This window comes from Suncus etruscus, chromosome 3, assembly GCF_024139225.1.
Source record: "Suncus etruscus isolate mSunEtr1 chromosome 3, mSunEtr1.pri.cur, whole genome shotgun sequence".
Classification (NCBI taxonomy): domain Eukaryota; kingdom Metazoa; phylum Chordata; class Mammalia; order Eulipotyphla; family Soricidae; genus Suncus; species Suncus etruscus.
In genome coordinates this window covers 81,757,575-81,774,643 of record NC_064850.1, presented here as the reverse complement: position 1 = coordinate 81,774,643, position 17,069 = coordinate 81,757,575, and the positions used below count along the sequence as shown (strand labels likewise).

The following is a 17,069-nucleotide window of genomic DNA, read 5'->3' as shown; positions in this document are numbered from 1 at the left end:
TTATTTCCTTTTTTTCTTTAAAAAAATTGCATCTCCCAATTTCATGCTTGTGCTGATTTTGGATCAAATAGTATATTAATGATGCTTAGGAAAATATCTGTATGATATTTGCTTTATGGAACTTTGCAAAAAGTAACAGGTGGAAACCTTTGCATGTAAAACACATCAAACTAAAGTCCTTGGTAAGGACTGAAGAAAGCAGTTTCTGTGCAGTTTCAGGAGGTGAGGCCACATCATCATCTCCAATAAAGGGGTAACCTCCAAGACACTCCTGGCGCTTCTATAATGAGCAGCTCTGGGACCAGAGTGTTTGGACAATGAAGTTTGTCTTGCCCATGGCCAACAAGGTTGTTTGTCTTGCCCATGGCCAGCCCTGGCATCCCAGGGTTTTTTTTTTTTTAAAGACCAACACGGGACTGGAATGATTACTACAGTAGGTACAGCATTTGTTTTGCATGTGCCTGTCCCTGGTTCCATCTCCAGAATTCCATAAAAACCCCAAGCATCACCAGGTGTAACTCCTGAGCTCAGAGTCAGTAGTTAAATCTGAGCATAAAAGCCCAGGACAAAAGAAAACAAAATAAACAGACACACACAAAAAAGATCAATTCTTTTGGATACCTCCAAAATGACACGCTACAGTAGATAATACAATATTTTCCTTCTTATATGATGCTGAACATTTCTCCTTAGCATTATTAGTTGATACATTATTTCAGTAAAAGAGCAACGCAAACTCAAACTTCCTTATATTTTGGTTTAAGAATTTATTTTTAAGTTCTCTTAGCTTTTTTCTCCATTGTTCTCTACACTCACCTCCTTTCTCCAAGTTTCAACACACCTTCATTAATTTTTAACTTTGATTTTAACTTTTTAATTATCTTCATGCATTGCTGCTTTTGATAACAAAATGCAATATATTTTTATATTATGATTGTTATTGGTTTATTTCAGTCATATTTCTTGTTAGCAAAACTTAAAGGTCCTCATGATGATATATATGTGTTTTAGATTCTGTTTTAGAATTTAATGTCCTTTCCACAGAAACTTCAGGAAGGTCTTCTTAAAGGTGATAACAAAATATTTTCTGCTTGTTCTACTTGCTCAACCTCTAGAAAAGAGCCCGTAGGCATGGGATCTTTGTCATCAAGAGATATTACCCAGATATAGCACTTTATGCTGCTCTGGCACTGCATATGGTCTTTGGGGAACCACCAATTCTAACACCTGGCCACAGAATTAAATTTAGAGTCAGAGCTCACATTTCCTCCTAAAAAATATAGAAATGAAACAAGCATGAGGGTATCTGAATAAGAGAATCATCTTGGAAAATAGATACACGACAATAATAGTGTCTGTCCTTATTGGTCACCATTTCATGCTGAGTCAGAGAAATCCATTGGCACTCCTGACTACCATTTTACCATTCTTATAATATACTTATAATCATACTTAGTTAACTTATAATTAATTAATTATTATTAATTATTATAATTATTATTTATATTAATATATTAATATTAATTAATTATATTAATTAATTAATTATTAATTAATTAATATTAATTAATTATATTAATTAATAATATATTAATTATTATTAATTATTAATTATAATTAATGATAACTTATAATCATACTTAGTTAAAATGCAGTTTTTGTTCCATATGATTTGCAAATTATATTATTGCTACCAACAGTTGTACAACAGTATCAAAATTTTGTGATAATTAGTTTGGATCATTATTGTGTAATCAATTTCTATTTATTTTAAACATAAATAAAACTTTCTAAAACAGAATAATATATTTGCAAATATATTTGAGAAACAGGCAAATCAGGGAAGTTTCACTTAGGTTAATTAATTCATGATCTTTTTTTATTTAAATATTTAAGCAAAACACCTGAGGGAATTCTTGCACTGGCAAACACTGGACACGAACAAAACCTTGACTTAATGCTAATATCGTTGGGAACAGTTAAAAATATCTTTGTTAAATATTTTGGATGATTTCTAATATTATTATAGGCTTTCCATGACCCAGTTTAATGTATGTATTTAAGCTATATGCTCTTAACAATGAGAAATCTAGCCTAGTATAACTTCTTTTTCTTAGTAAGTATTGTATAAATAAGTTTTCTTAATCTGTGAAGCCATTTATCTATAGATTATTCCCCTATTTTGCAAGATGAAATATATCTATGCTGTATCTCTTTAGTGTTGTTAGCATTTTATTTCAATGGCACTAGAAAAGCAGTTTTTTTCTAGAGGCTAGTGATAGTATTTTATTACCTGAATATTTGAAACAACAATGACAGCAGAAATATCTGGCAACACAGTATGATCCTCAGAGCACAATTAGCAATTAAGAAAAGGTATTTGAAAATAACTTTGTAGGAAGGTACCAGTTTAAATTAAATGAATTCCTATATATATTCATCTTGGTGGATATTTATTGGGGTAGGTAGTATAGTTCAAGCATAGGTTTCCTGTCACTGAGGAAAATTCTGTATATGTAATATACAATTAATATACATATAATAATGTTTATCTTGGTTTCCTGTGAAAGTAAATATATGAAAACATTTTATGATGCAAGATTATATTCATCTCTAGAAGTAAACATAGTTAATCTATTTAAATTATTATAAAACAGAACAGTACATGTTTTTCAAAGGAGTATCTACCATATTTAGAATTTCAGAGAAGAGAATATTGTTCTTATGAGATAAGTATAATCCAAAAGGTCTATTGAGGACATTTAAAGAATTTTGAGGGTAAAATGTTACAGAATTTGGATGGTGAAACATGTAAGGTACTTCATTTAAATTAGAAGAAAAATGTGTTTAAATAAGGCTTAAATATGTTAAATAAGGTTTTCTGGAAACTGAAAATTTGCATATAAAATAAATGTTTGTATTATGCTGTATATGATAATGCAAAGGAGAGAAAAGAGAGATGGTGACTTTGGAAGGTGTTAGGGTCCAGAGTCGAAGGACAAGACCATGCATCTGGAGTAAAGCTGAAGAAGACTTTAATCTGTCTATGACACATTTTAAAGATCATCTAAAAAGCTAGAACCTCCCTATATAATCCTATTCATGACCTTGGGCGGGGTTCATCCTTTTCTAGCTTCTGATAATTTTTAAGATGATTGGCTGTTGTCTAGGGATACCTTCCTACTCTGCCTTGTGTCCTTCCCTGATAGGCTACCTGGTATGACCAGCTAGCTTGGGGCAGTGTTCATGGAAATAGGTTTGAGGAAACCTACCAGATGGTTCTTACAAAATGGTACAAAATGATGTCTCTCCTTGTTCAAAACCCAAGAAAAGCCTGCCATGTGGTCTTTACAAAATTGTGTCCTTCCTTGTTCAGAACCTAGGACCCCTCAAAGGGAGTCAGTGGCCTTCTTCTCTATCCATCCTGTTCACCTGGGGAAGTGCCCTGGGGAAATATAGAACTGATGAAAGTCAACTTTAAGTTCCAGCATGGTATAGACTTTATGTTTCACCAATACCAAGCTGCACTTGATTCACCTTTGTTCTGCCTGGTATTGAACATGATTCCTGCCATTCTAGGAGGCATGGAACTCAGGCTGAAGTGAGGAATTGCTCTTTGCAGAAAAGAGAGTCCTATATTCTATCCAGGTTTTCTTTTTGTTTGTTTGTTTGTTTTTGTTGTTGTTTTGTTTTGTTTTGTTTTGGCCACATCCGGCTGTGCTCAGGGGTTATTCCTGGTTCTGCTCTCAGAAAATCGCTCCAGCCAAGCTCGGGGGACCATATGGAGTGCCAGGAATCAAACCGTCCCAGATCAGTAATGTGCAAACATCCTATTACCCAGGATTTCTAGGTCTATCCTGATGTACAAAAAAAGAGAACTTCAAAAGAGGATAACTAGTGAAGGAAGGTGAATTTATTTGGAAAATTGGGAAGAGAAAGAGTGTACTCAAGAGTTCAGAATGAGGGCTTATTCCAAGTGGAGAGAGTTCAGAAATGCTATGAGGGGGGTTTCGATGAGTATTTTTCATAGTTGTCTGGGTCCGGAATTCTTTATGGAAGTAGGAGTTAGTAGAACTTTTTCTAGAGGAAAAAAAATTAACTTCTGGCAATCCCTTTTGTGCAATACCAGGAGTCTTTACATTCCTGGTCCCTCCCCTCTCTGGAATCCCAGATTTCTGCATTCATGAATCCATTCAAGCTCTTGGCCTAAAATTTTGCACTACAAAGGCTTTTCTGGTTCTTGAGAGGGGCCTTTGTTTCAAGATCTTTATGCTCTTGAACTGTTTTAGGTTCCAGACTGGTTTTTACTGTACACAAAACCTCATTTCTCTGGCAGCAACCTTTACAGAAACTTTAAGAGGGTTTGTGTTTGTTTGAAGGCTAAAACCAGTTATGCTCAGGACTTAGGGCTGCCTGGGCTGCTGAACCTGCTTGTAAGGCAAACACCATACCCACTTTACTCTCCCTCCAAGCAGTAAAACAAAATTTTAAAGTACCTACATGTAAGTATTATGAGTTATTTTGAGATGATAGGAAGATGTGCATATTTTGGCAAGCTAGATCCACCATGCTCTGGGTAGGGTGTGAGAGGAGCGACAGTGTTTAGCATACCCTGTAAACACACAGTGGGTAGCAAATTGAAAAGGCTCTACAATATTGTGGTACAGTTCTTGATTTTAAATCATGTTGCTCATGTTTCATTAGGGGAGGGTGCTTTCTGAACACTATTTTTGCAATACTGGCAATACAAAGAATATCTATCTTATTTATTTATACAGTATCTCTCTGGCCCTATTCAGTAAAAACTTAAAGTCTTTTCAAGTTGTCTTCAAAGAATTCTTGAATTTTCCCCCATCAAATATACTTCAAGTTGAATTTTATTCATTTCCTTTGGCTTTAATTAACAGATTAAGTTATCTTTGAGAAATAGATTAAAAATGTCTCCCTAATCAGTTTTTCTCAAACAAGGCTAAATAATACTGGTAAGAAAGAACACTTCAAAGCCATTTTCATCTTTAATTTACTATCCTGATTGAAAATAAACTTCAAAAATGAAATGCAGAATCGGGTGAAAGTTATTGAAAGGAAGAAAGAAGCAATGGAATATGTTGATAAATCAGTTACCTTTCTACAGGTTTTCTGGCTCTAAGAACTTGAAGCTGTGTACATAAATGAGCAGCCTAGTTTCAGAAGATCAGAATGTAAACCCTATTGCCTAAAGTTATAGTAAGTCCAGAAATCCTGCATCAGTAATAAAATATTAGCTCTCATAACATTTAAAATTAGCATCTACTATGAATAGGCAAGAAATATGCACATATATTATATTTGAAAGTTCTTTAAGTTGAATAGAATTTTTCTTTAAGTCAAGCAAAACTTTATTATTTTTTCCTCTTTAAAGGGAAGAAGAAGAAGAAATTGATGAAGAGGAACTGGAAAGATTGAAGGCAGAGTTAGATGAGAATAGACAGATGATTGCTACTGTTAAATGCAAGCCTTGGAAAATGGAGAAGAAAATTGAAGTTCTCAAGTATGATGCTTCTTTGCATAATTAGATATGCTTTCTCTGATATCTATCTGCTAAGTCCTCTGAATAATACTATAGTAGTATGGCTAGTGCTACCTATAAAAATATTCATATATACTCACAGATATTGTTATTCATAATGCTATAAGTTTATAGACATATATGTTCACATATTATATATGCTCCCATATACTTCACATGACATTTGCATATATTTATGTATATTCTTTACTATATAATATTATGCATGCATATGTATACTTACAAGTAACATATAAATGGAGAATCTGGGCTGACTTATTATAAATCAAAACATCCACGAACAAATTTGCCATAACTTCTATTCACCTTTACTCTTCTTTCCTGGTACTGAGAGTTTCCTTAGTGTAGTAAATTTATTATTCTATCTCTGAAACATGTTATATTTATATATATTAATATTGTTTAGATTGCATTTCATATAAATTGTATAAATTGCAATTTCATATGACAGCACCCATTAAGCCCAGAAAGAAGCTATGCCAACAAAAAGACACATAGGATTCCAATTAGGGGTTATGCTAATAGCTATTCCCTGCTCACATGTCAGTGACCCAGTTTCACTCATATTAATAGTGGATGTGCATTAAAACATATACAGAAGCATAATAGCTTTAAACTTCCAACATAAAAAGCCAAATGAGTGTTCTTTTCTGAGGTTGGAATCTAGGGGTTATCTCAGTATTTATATATCTCAGTTGTAGCATGGATTGCATTTTCCAAATGAATCATGTTTGTAAATTGACCCAAATATCCAAATGAATCATTCTACAAATCTTTTAATTAATAATGTTTAATATCATTGCTATAATATTCATAACATCATAATAATTTATTACATGCAAATAAAATAAATAATATTTATTTAACTATATTATATGTAATATGATACATCATAATGTTTAAAATATAAAATTAAAAGTATAGCGTATTTTCATGTGGAGGAAAAACAAAGGACCAAAGTATCTATCAGGCCAATTCACATCTAGTCTTAACTTGGCAAAAAACATTTTTTTTTTTTTTTTGGTTTTTGGCTCACTCCTGGCAATGCTCAGGGGTTACTCCTGGCTGTGTTCTCATAAATCACTCCTAGCAGGCTCTATGGACCATATGGAATGCTAGGTTTTGAGTCCATCCTGGGTTGGCTATATGCAAGGCAAATGCTCTACTGCTGTACTATTTCTCCAGCCCTGGCAAAATAATTATTAAGGAATTATTTAAACAAACTATTATTTAAGGAAACTGAAGAAACCTCTGAGATCTCAGTTACCTCAATATATTTATTTTGTGATGTGAATATACTCACTTATTATGGTATTTTTTATTTTGTGATGTAAGGTTTTAAAGGTTCCAAACAACTGGTTTCTTGTAGCACACTTTTGAAATACCACACACTACAGTTGGCTACTCCCCATGAATGTTTATGTATATATTAGTTAAGAAGGTTGAAATGAAGAGTCAGAACAATAATATAACAGGTAGAGTTCTAGGGGCAGAAGAGATAGTCAACACAACTGGGGGTGGCCCCAGAACAAAACTGAAACAGAAAAGAAGCAAAAAGAAACACATATTCAAGGCTGAGAAACAGCCAACAGAATCAGAGCCATCCCTGAGATCTTGACTTCTCTGGTACAGGGAAGCTGCTTCTTCAGACTTAACTTCTGGTGTTTGTGGGCAAATCTGGAGAAGGCTTTAGAGACATGGTCTTTGTTCTGTTAGTCTTGAGGCCTTTTCCTAGGTAACTCTGGGCCTATGCTCTGGGTCTAGTATTCTGCATCTTAAGTATTTCCAGACCTATATTGCTCCATATTTGGACTACCGTTCCTATTTTTTTCTGAAGAGTTGTGAATACATTCATGATTTGCACCTAAATCAAAATCTGAAGCATATGACCTAGTTAAATCAGTTTGAGTGTTGCCCAGATGGTTAGTTAGAATGGTATTAGTCACCAGGAAAAATAGATCTAAAAAAAGCTGATATTAAAAAATGTTTCTTAAGATTCTGGCAATCAATATTATTTGTTACCATCCATTTACATTCAATTTTAGAAAATTCATATCACCCTAAATAAAAATAGACAAGAATTTTTGTAGTATTCTGTATGATAATGATAGTAAAAATAATAAACAGTAGAAAAGTACTTATTATCTAAAAGTTCTAAGATATTTTTCTAGATAAACTATGGTAATTATCATTTAAGTTGATTTTTTGTGCCATTTCTTTACAGTCTTCTCAACATATTACATATGGCAAAATACTAACTCAGTTTTATAAACTTGTCAGATCATAGTCTAATAATTTTTAATTAGTAGCAATTTCTAAATTGTATCCTTTAGAATATTAGCTCATGAGACAGCTGATTTCACAATTTGTTATTAGATTGTCCAAAATATTATTTTGGAAAGGTGACTACATGGAAAATTTTATTATCTATCACTTAAAAATGATCTAAGAGTGCTTTAAAATGTATCTGACATTAACAATGGAAGAAATGTGTGCTTAATAAGCAGAAGATAAAATTAACTCCACAAATGTGACCTTGTTTGGAGGAACTATTTTTCAGATCTCTTTATAAGATACTAAATATAAAAATACCTTTCAAGTTTATAATAAGAAAATAATCAAAACACTTTAAAAGATATCTTTACATTGACCAGGAAACACCAAGTGTGATATTACTTGGGGGGATTTAAATAAGCTTGCCACTATAGAATAAAAATATATGTACTGAAAATAAACGTGAACATTTAGTAGAATTACATAGTAAATTAATGATAAGAAGAAAGACAACTTGTTCTTTTGGAGGAAATGGGGTGCCTCCTTAGCAGTTCAGGTGTCTTGGAGCCACTCTAGGTGATACACAGCCTCTGTTGCAGAGTAGGCCTGATTCAGTGCTCAAAGCTATCTCATTGGTGCCCAGTGCACCACCAGAGCAATATCTGAGAGTTCTTGAGGAGTGGAATGTGATCTGTACCTGGGAATAAATTCACTTACACATTCAAGGCATATATTACATCTTTTAACCTTGAAAAGGAAGTAGTGTTATATGTTTAATATAATAAGCCTAAATTGATTTCTGCAGTTTTAAAATCATATATAAATAATTTAGAATTATTTTACAAGTAGTGCTTTTAATATTTACATACATGCATATGTGTAGTTTATGTATATGTATTAAACATATACACGGGTACATATTGTTACATAATTTTTTGAATTAATTTTTATATTTTATGAAAAATTATATTTGTTTATTTTTGTTTTAGAGCCATACCTGATACTACTCAGGGCTTATTTCTGGCTCTGTGCTCAGAGTTGACTCATGGCAGGCTCAGGAGACCCTAAGGGGTTCTGGGGATCAAATGCAGGTCAGCCACATGCAAGAGAAATACCCTGTCCTTTGTACTAATGCTTCAGCTCCTACCAAGACTTTTTGTTTGTTTATGGGACAACACCTGGTGGCATTCAGTGGTTTCTCCTGGTTCTGAGCTCAGAAATTTCTCTTGGCAGGCTTGGGGATCTAAGTTGGGTCAACCGCGTGTAAGGCAAATGCACTATACACTATGCTATCAATATGGCCCCTGACTTGTTTTTTTGGGGACATACCTAGTGGTGTTGATAATTAGAGATTTGAAAAGGCTGAGAGTTAGTATACAAGGTAAGGTATTTCTCTTGCATGTGGCCAACTCTGGTTCCATTCCCAGAGTTTAATATGGCCCCAAAAGCACCACCAGTATTGATATTTGAATACAGAACAGGAGTAAGCACTAAACACAGCTAGTGTGGTCCCCAAATCAAATAAAATACAGACTTTTAGTATGTGGGGGACTTCTAAGTATTTTATCTGAAGTTAACCAGGCCTGTGGTTTAATGTGGAAGTCCAGGGTTGTGGTGCTCTGTGACCCTGAAGTGCAAAAGGGCACTTCAACAGTGCTGAGGACACCCAGGGCCACACCTGAAAATAAAGGAGGTTATGTAGTTTAAGGGACTAAATCAGGACCAGCTGCATGCAAGGCATAGACCTTATTCCTCGTACTATCTCTCTGACTCCTGTCTTAGAATTCTTTTGTGAACATCTGTGGCAGGAAATTAGTTCATGCCATCGCTAGTATGCAGAACTCAGCACAAGTTTCTAGCTCAGATAGAATCTGCATGAATTTTCTTCCCATCACTTGTAATACAATATAAAATTACATATTTTGAAGTCATGTATTGAATACTCTCTTAAGCAGAGTAGAATTAGAAAAATAGTATATTTATGAGTATAAAGAAGACCTAATGTATTTTATTTATTAAATTTTAGTGAAAATATTTACAAAGTTATTAATAGCTAAGTTTTAAGCATATAATATTTTAACACCAATTTCACCACCAGCATCAATTTCCATCACCAGTGCTCCTATTTTCCCCTACCTTCCACCCCTGAGTCCCATCCCTTGATTACCATCTTGACAGGAACATTACAAACATTTGTGCTTGCAGTTTAGATTTCATATTTTTTGTTTTTTATTTTTATGTTTTCTAAGTATATGCTTTGGATTTCTACTATACCAATATCCCACATCACTAATATAACTGATTCTCCAGCCCATGTTTCCCCATTATGTTCTTTTTTCATGTTCTTTACTGTCTTAATTTCTTCCCATCTCTGTCCTCCTCTAAACTTTGGGGGCATTTTAATACATTACATTACTACATTACATTACTATATTACTTTATTACATTACAATTTCTCATCTAGTTAATCTATACACCACAGAGAAGTGATATTTTCCTCTGTCTTTATTTTGGCTTACTTTACTCAACATGATATCTTCCAGTTCCTACCAGATTAAAGCAAATTGTATGATCATCTAGATACAAAAATTTTTCCATAAAAATTTGTAAACTTTATACACATATGATTTATCCAAGTTTCACTTAGTTGTTCACCAAGACCATCCCCTTTAGCCTTTAGTCTATGTGCCCACATCAACCTAATGTTTATTATTGATGAGATAGTTTGCAGCTCTCTCTCTATGTATTATTTGAACTGACTAAACATATAAACTTACATAAAACATATATACTAAATATATAAATATTTATGAGATATGTAAAAATATTTAGTCAGCTGTTATTTAGGGTAAACACAGGACATGATGATGAGTTATTTATTAGAAACAATCTATCAAATTTGAAAAAAAATTAATACTGCCAATATGTTCCACTATATTTTAAACATATATTATGATAAAATGGATATTTTTTAGTTTAATGCATAAGTGACTACTTTACAGTGGTAAGTAAGCTAACTTACATTTAATTGTCATAACAAATAAAATTTTTTGTTTAAATATTTGCCTATAACATATATTAACATCATTTTGGGTAATTTTAAAATACAAATATCTATATTCCATCTCTAGAGATAGTATGTTCTTGAAATAAAAACACTTGAGCATTGAAATTTTAAGAGATGCCACATATATAAGCCCCCTGGTATAGGCAGTTTCAGAAACTACTGATCCAGCTTTCATCCATTCTTCTGGGGCTTCTTTCCTTCACTTAGCATTTGTTGAAACTCACTTTCATGCCAGTTAAACTCACTTAGCTACTGAAAATCAGAATTAAAGAACATTACATTTTTAAAAATTATTTTGCAATGTCAAAATGGATCAGAAAATATGGGATAATACTGCATGACAAGCAACAATTAAATTATCCTGACATAGGCTGGATAGTGGTATTGGGAGGTAAGAAATAGCTGTGGAGTTGGCCTGATTCATGAATGGAGATAAAAAAAGAAAATGGAGGAAAATAAATAGGAATAGTAATCCTGAAAGAAAGAAGTCTGAAAACAGGTTTTAAAAATCATATTGTATACATATCCTCTTTTTGTTTTCTGATGATTCTTCTCACATATCATCAGAACATTTTTTTCATGCTGTAAAATTTAATTTATTTGACATTAGATTATATTTTACAGTACTTAATCTGGTATTTCGTGTGCCAACAGTTCTGAAGATTCTAGAATATTCTTTTGGTTATTCATCAGCAGACCCCAGGTACTTTCTTACTCTTCACCTTGCTCAGACCAGGTCCCAGACTATGAAAACATCTTTTTTTCTCCCTTGACCATGTACCTGAATTGTTCCTTTGTTGATTTTCTTCTAACCACTTCACTCTCATTGGAATTATATACCACTTTTATGAGTACTTACTGAAAAAATAACTGTATAATATTATAAATGTTTCTGTGTAGCATTCTAATGTAATTAGATGTTAGTTCCTTTTGGAAAGAAGTCATTCTGTAAGATTTGCATTCTATTCACACTTTTCTCCTTCTTTGTATGCTTTAAGAGTCATAGGTTTACCAACTGAATTGTCTGGTTGTCTTAAAAAAGACGGAGTGTCTTTTTAAAAATATGTATTTTGTTTGTTTGTTTGTTTTGGGCCACATCCTGTGGCTCTTAGGGGTTACTCCTGGCTATGCGCAAAGAGATGCTCCTGGCTTGGGATATGGAACTATGGTAGAGCACCCAAGGCAGATGCCTTAAGGCATGTGCCACCATTTCGCCCTCTGTATTTTTAACTGTATCTTAAAATTATTTATTTCAATAATTTTAATTAATATTCTGTGGTTTACAATACTATTAATAATGGTTTCTCAGTAACATAGTTTTAACAGCATACCTATCACCAGTGTATCAATTTCCTTTCCCAAGTCCCCAAGATTCTGCTTTCTCATCCCCAAATTCAATTTATGAATTACTTCATCCATAACATTGTCTTTGGACATTTGTTGTTACCTTGTATATATTTAAGTTCCACATATAAGAGATCATTCTGTAACTATTCTTTTCTTTCTGACTTTATTCATTCAGCATGATATCCCCCAGTATCATCCACATAGAGGCAAGTTGCATGATTTTGTACTATTGTAGAGCTGCATAGTATTCTATATTGTTTATATAACACAACTATTTGATTTATCTATTGGTAGTCAAGAATTTTCATTGTTTATATACCTTTGCTATTGTACTACCTGTAGTGGTGAAAATAGGACCTAGTTTGGGGGCACTGACATTATATACATAATTATATTATATATACATAAATGTATTATGTACATTTATATATACATATGTATATACATTATATACATAAATTATAAAGGCCTTTATTATTATTCAGACCTTTTATTTTTTTTTGGTTATTGGGCCACACCAGTGACACTCAGGGGTTACTCCTGGATATGCACTCAGAAATCACCCCTGGCTTGGGGGACCATATGGGACAACTGGGCGTCTAACTGAAGTTCATCCTGGATCAGCTGCGTGCAAGCAAACACCCTACCACTGCACCATTGCTCTGGACCACAGACAATTTTTTAATCTGAAATGTTAGCTATTATGATTTTCACAGAAAAAATAATGGTTAATTGTGACAAATAATAAACAGTAACTTTTGCCTCCAGTGAATAACCAAAGTTATTCATGTTGTCTCAACTTTTTATGATCTTATCTCAGTCCAGTAAGATATATCATGGTGTTACTTTAGAAAACCTGGAGACACTGATTCTAGCAAAGCTGAGTTATCAACTTTATGGATAACCTTGAATATTTTTTCTCATCTAATCCTCAATTTTCTTATCTTCAAGATAGGAACATAGTAATTTACATATTGAATGAGTTTATGGAATTACATGAAAGACTGGACACAAATATTGTTTGGTATATTGCAACCACCTAGTATATGCCAATTATAGCTGTTTTTATTATTAATAGTTATTTTACAGATAAAAATGGGGAATTAATCGTGTCCCAAGTGTATACAACAGGTGATAGAGTCACATATTATTTATAAACAATACATCACAATTTTGACAGTAATCTAGTCAAATGAGAACTATTTCTACTTTGTATCACTGAGATTCTCCATTGCCTGTTACTCCTGAGCCTTCTATAGTAGCACAATAAAGTTAAAGCAGAATTTAGGCAAAATTCATGACAACCACCTTGGAGACTGCCTTACAACTTGAATGTTTATAGCTCCTGCATATTATTGGAGGAAATGGATTGATATTTTTACCTATAAGGTTTTTTTTTACAACTTTGTAACTTGGAGAAGGAACATAAAAATTGAAAGCAGTTTGTCCCCATTAGTCTTTTTAATATATATAATATATATTATATATGCAATATATACTAAGATATATTTTAAGATATATATTTCATATATAATATTTTATATATAATATATTGAAATAACTAATATATATTAACATATATTATCAATATATACACAGTGCCCTTATTATTTATTTTATTATTAAGCATTATGAAGTGAAGTGCAAGACTCATACCCCAATCCCTAATGCTGCCACAGAAAATAAAAAATACAACATATAAAATTGTAGAGATAGAAAAACTTCTACCAAAGCTATCTACCAGCAGGCAGATAGACTAGTTGTGGAAACAGAAACTGCAAGCAGCTTCTCCTTATGACCCAAGGTCTTTATTAGGAAGAGAAAGACTACCTTCATGGGTGGAGAATAGATAGGGTTAAGGGACCAATCCAGAAGTACTTCCAGTCCATAAGTGACAAGCACAAAGCATGAGCAAAGAAAAATTATCCTGAATAGAATGAAAACAAGTTACTTCAACAATGAGGCATATCATATAATTATTATAAAGTATACTAAATGGTAAAATTGCTGCTATATATTTTTAAATTTAATTTACTGTATTTAAAGAGCATGTATTACATAGTTGACATAGTTGATCATAATACTTTCGGCCCCAAATAAGAATAAAAAAAAGAAAGAATAAAATAAAGAAGATAAAAAAGAGTGCAACAACAAGCAAATTTGTGAAAATTATTGTATCTCAGTAAGTTTATTAAGTCATTAAGTCACTGTCAGTAAATTTAGTAAGCTCTTATTGCTTATTTAACATTCTGTTATTTGTTTTATTATGAACATTAAGTGGCTTCAGATACACATTGGCATCTAAATTGGTGTCTCCTATGGGGGATGCCTGTATTAAACCAAATTGGAGTGGTTGCAAGGCAGCCCTGTCTAGGAATTCCAAACACTGTTGTTGATCCTGCAACTTTTGTGAGGCATATTTTCAGCTGTCAAGTTTTCTGGACATATGCAAAGGTGAATGTTGAGGGGAAGGTTGGCCACACTCACTTAAAAATGATGTTTTTGTGATGTCAGTGCAAATACTGGCATACCTGGAGTTTTGGCCAGATTGGTATCTCTGCAATGAGTCATAGAGGAGTGGTGAAACAGGGTCATTGATACAGGGAAGACTATGATTATCTAGCAGGTGTGGCTTTAGCATGGAGGGACTCAACTCACCCTCTCCTCCCAAGATTGCCACCTTTCAGCTGCATGACTAGTGTACCCATAATTTTTCATGGCTTGGTTTACATCACTTTTGAGAACAGAATATCTATAGAGCTGGTCAGCTGCAGACAGTTTTGTGGGCATGGTTTATATTTTATAGACAAAGCTACAGAGCATAAACTATACAACTACTGCACTAATATTCTCTTTACAAAAATATTCTATAATAGCAAGTAATAGCAAGTTGATTTTACTAATCCTATTAGTCTAATCATGGAGTTATTATTGCCTAATGGGGCACTATAGTCCTTATTTTAAATGTCTGCATTAGAGAAACTTTTTTTAGAGTCTCTTCTTACCTCTGAAGATTTTAATTACTTGATAATATTTTAGAAAATATAGAATTAAGCTTTATTTTTTTATTTTTAATCATTGAAAACAATAACAGTATTTATTATAATTTTTCATTATTCTGATCCCTTTACTGTGACGTTCTAATGAATACAAGTTTTAATATTAATAGTTTGAAATACTGGTTTTGCACATTTACTTGTGCAATAAATTGGTTATACAATCAAACTATCAAACTGAAAAGAAGAGAAAGAAAAAGCCAGTTTAACCTAATCCAAACATGGAACAAATTTCCTCAATTGAGAGTGTGTCAATGGCAACATAGTTATGTCCTAAATTCCCTGTGTAATCAGGGTCATATCATGTGTTATGGTAACTTATCTATTTTGTAAGTTAGGACAGAGTATACTCCTTCAACTAACTGTGAAAGTATTCTTAAAAGCCCATGAAACCTTATTATTCTAATTACCAACATACAGGATTGATAAATAAATTATGAGTCTAGGTATTGTCATTAAATAGACCTCACTTAATTATTTAACTGAGTCTGAAGTTACAACTCAGAGATCTGTGCATGTCGTACCAGATCTTGCTCAGAGCCCTCAGGCTAGATGACAGTCATGGCAGCAGCTTTTGTTGAATATACTTCAATAGGATGGCACACTTTTTTCAGTTGCATTTGGCTAGCCTATGTCCAATGGATACTTGAAGTTTATCTACAAAGGCTTATTCCATATTAGTCATGAAGGAAAAGCTCTTTGCATTATTCTGATTAGTATGAATGGGAAGAAATTGGGCTGATTAAAGAAAAATACTTAAGAAACTCAATCTCTAGATTTCAGTTACTGTGCTCTTTATTTTTTTCTTGCAAGTTACTACTTCTTTGGGCTCAGTAGTAGAATAACTAGCAGTGTTTATATCTATAATAAACTTTCTCTTTTTATACTTTATTTTCAATAACATCATGGGAGATACTGTCTTCTGGGTAAAGATATTTGTTATCAGAGAGATTAGGATCAGGTGATACATGTTTTCATCAATTCTGAGATCATGACAATTTATTGTAAAAGCCACCCTGAAAGGAAGCCACTGCTGAAGTTTGCTTTCTTCAAACCCAATGTCTATTTCAGAGGAGTAAAATGGCCTACTCATATTCAATATCTTAAAATTAAGAAGATAAAAAATGTTCTTGCTGTATAATTATTCTCTGCTTATGCATGGTATTACAAAGTCATCCTTGGATTCCCAACTAGTTGACTCTCCTAGTTATTTCCAACAGATTCTTAGTGGGGAGCAGAAATTGGTTGATATTAGGGTAAACTTTTTGAAGAATAGAAAGAAAGTTATATCCTAGAGAATGTTTAACAGACTGTAGTCCAGATCATTTTTTCTTAAAACAAGTCCAAATATTTATGTTGACAGTACTATAAGTTAATAATAATAAAGACATAAGAAACTATGCCCAGAATCAGGAAGTACTTGCCAATTAAGGAAACACTCAGTTGAGTGTTCAAAAGAAAAATACACTTATAATTGCTAACAAAAACATTGTGAATACCATGTAAATAGATTTATATTTTTGACAGAATTTATAATTAATTTTATGATTATTTTAATTTGACTATGAGCCTAATTTCATTTTCTCTATCCTAAATCATGAGAGATTAATGTTTTAACATATTTGTTAATTCCCAAAGTTAAAAATATTTCCAGGAATAAGGAGTAGACTATTTTTACACTATCTAAAATAATTACGTTTTTTAATTGTTAATTCATCTAGAATGAGATATAACTATCAGATCAATATATATTTAT

The 17,069-nt window shown here is 32.7% G+C and overlaps 1 protein-coding gene across 1 annotated transcript in view; it reads left to right on the top strand.

Moving 5' to 3' along the window:
* The window catches only part of TMC1 (transmembrane channel like 1), a 194,583-nt gene that overhangs the window by 64,658 nt on the left and 112,856 nt on the right, over positions 1 to 17,069 (top strand). Inside the window, exon 4 of the mRNA XM_049770815.1 lies at positions 5,402 to 5,530. Coding sequence (XP_049626772.1) covers positions 5,402 to 5,530 — 129 coding nt within the window. The remainder of the gene's footprint in view (positions 1 to 5,401; positions 5,531 to 17,069) is intronic.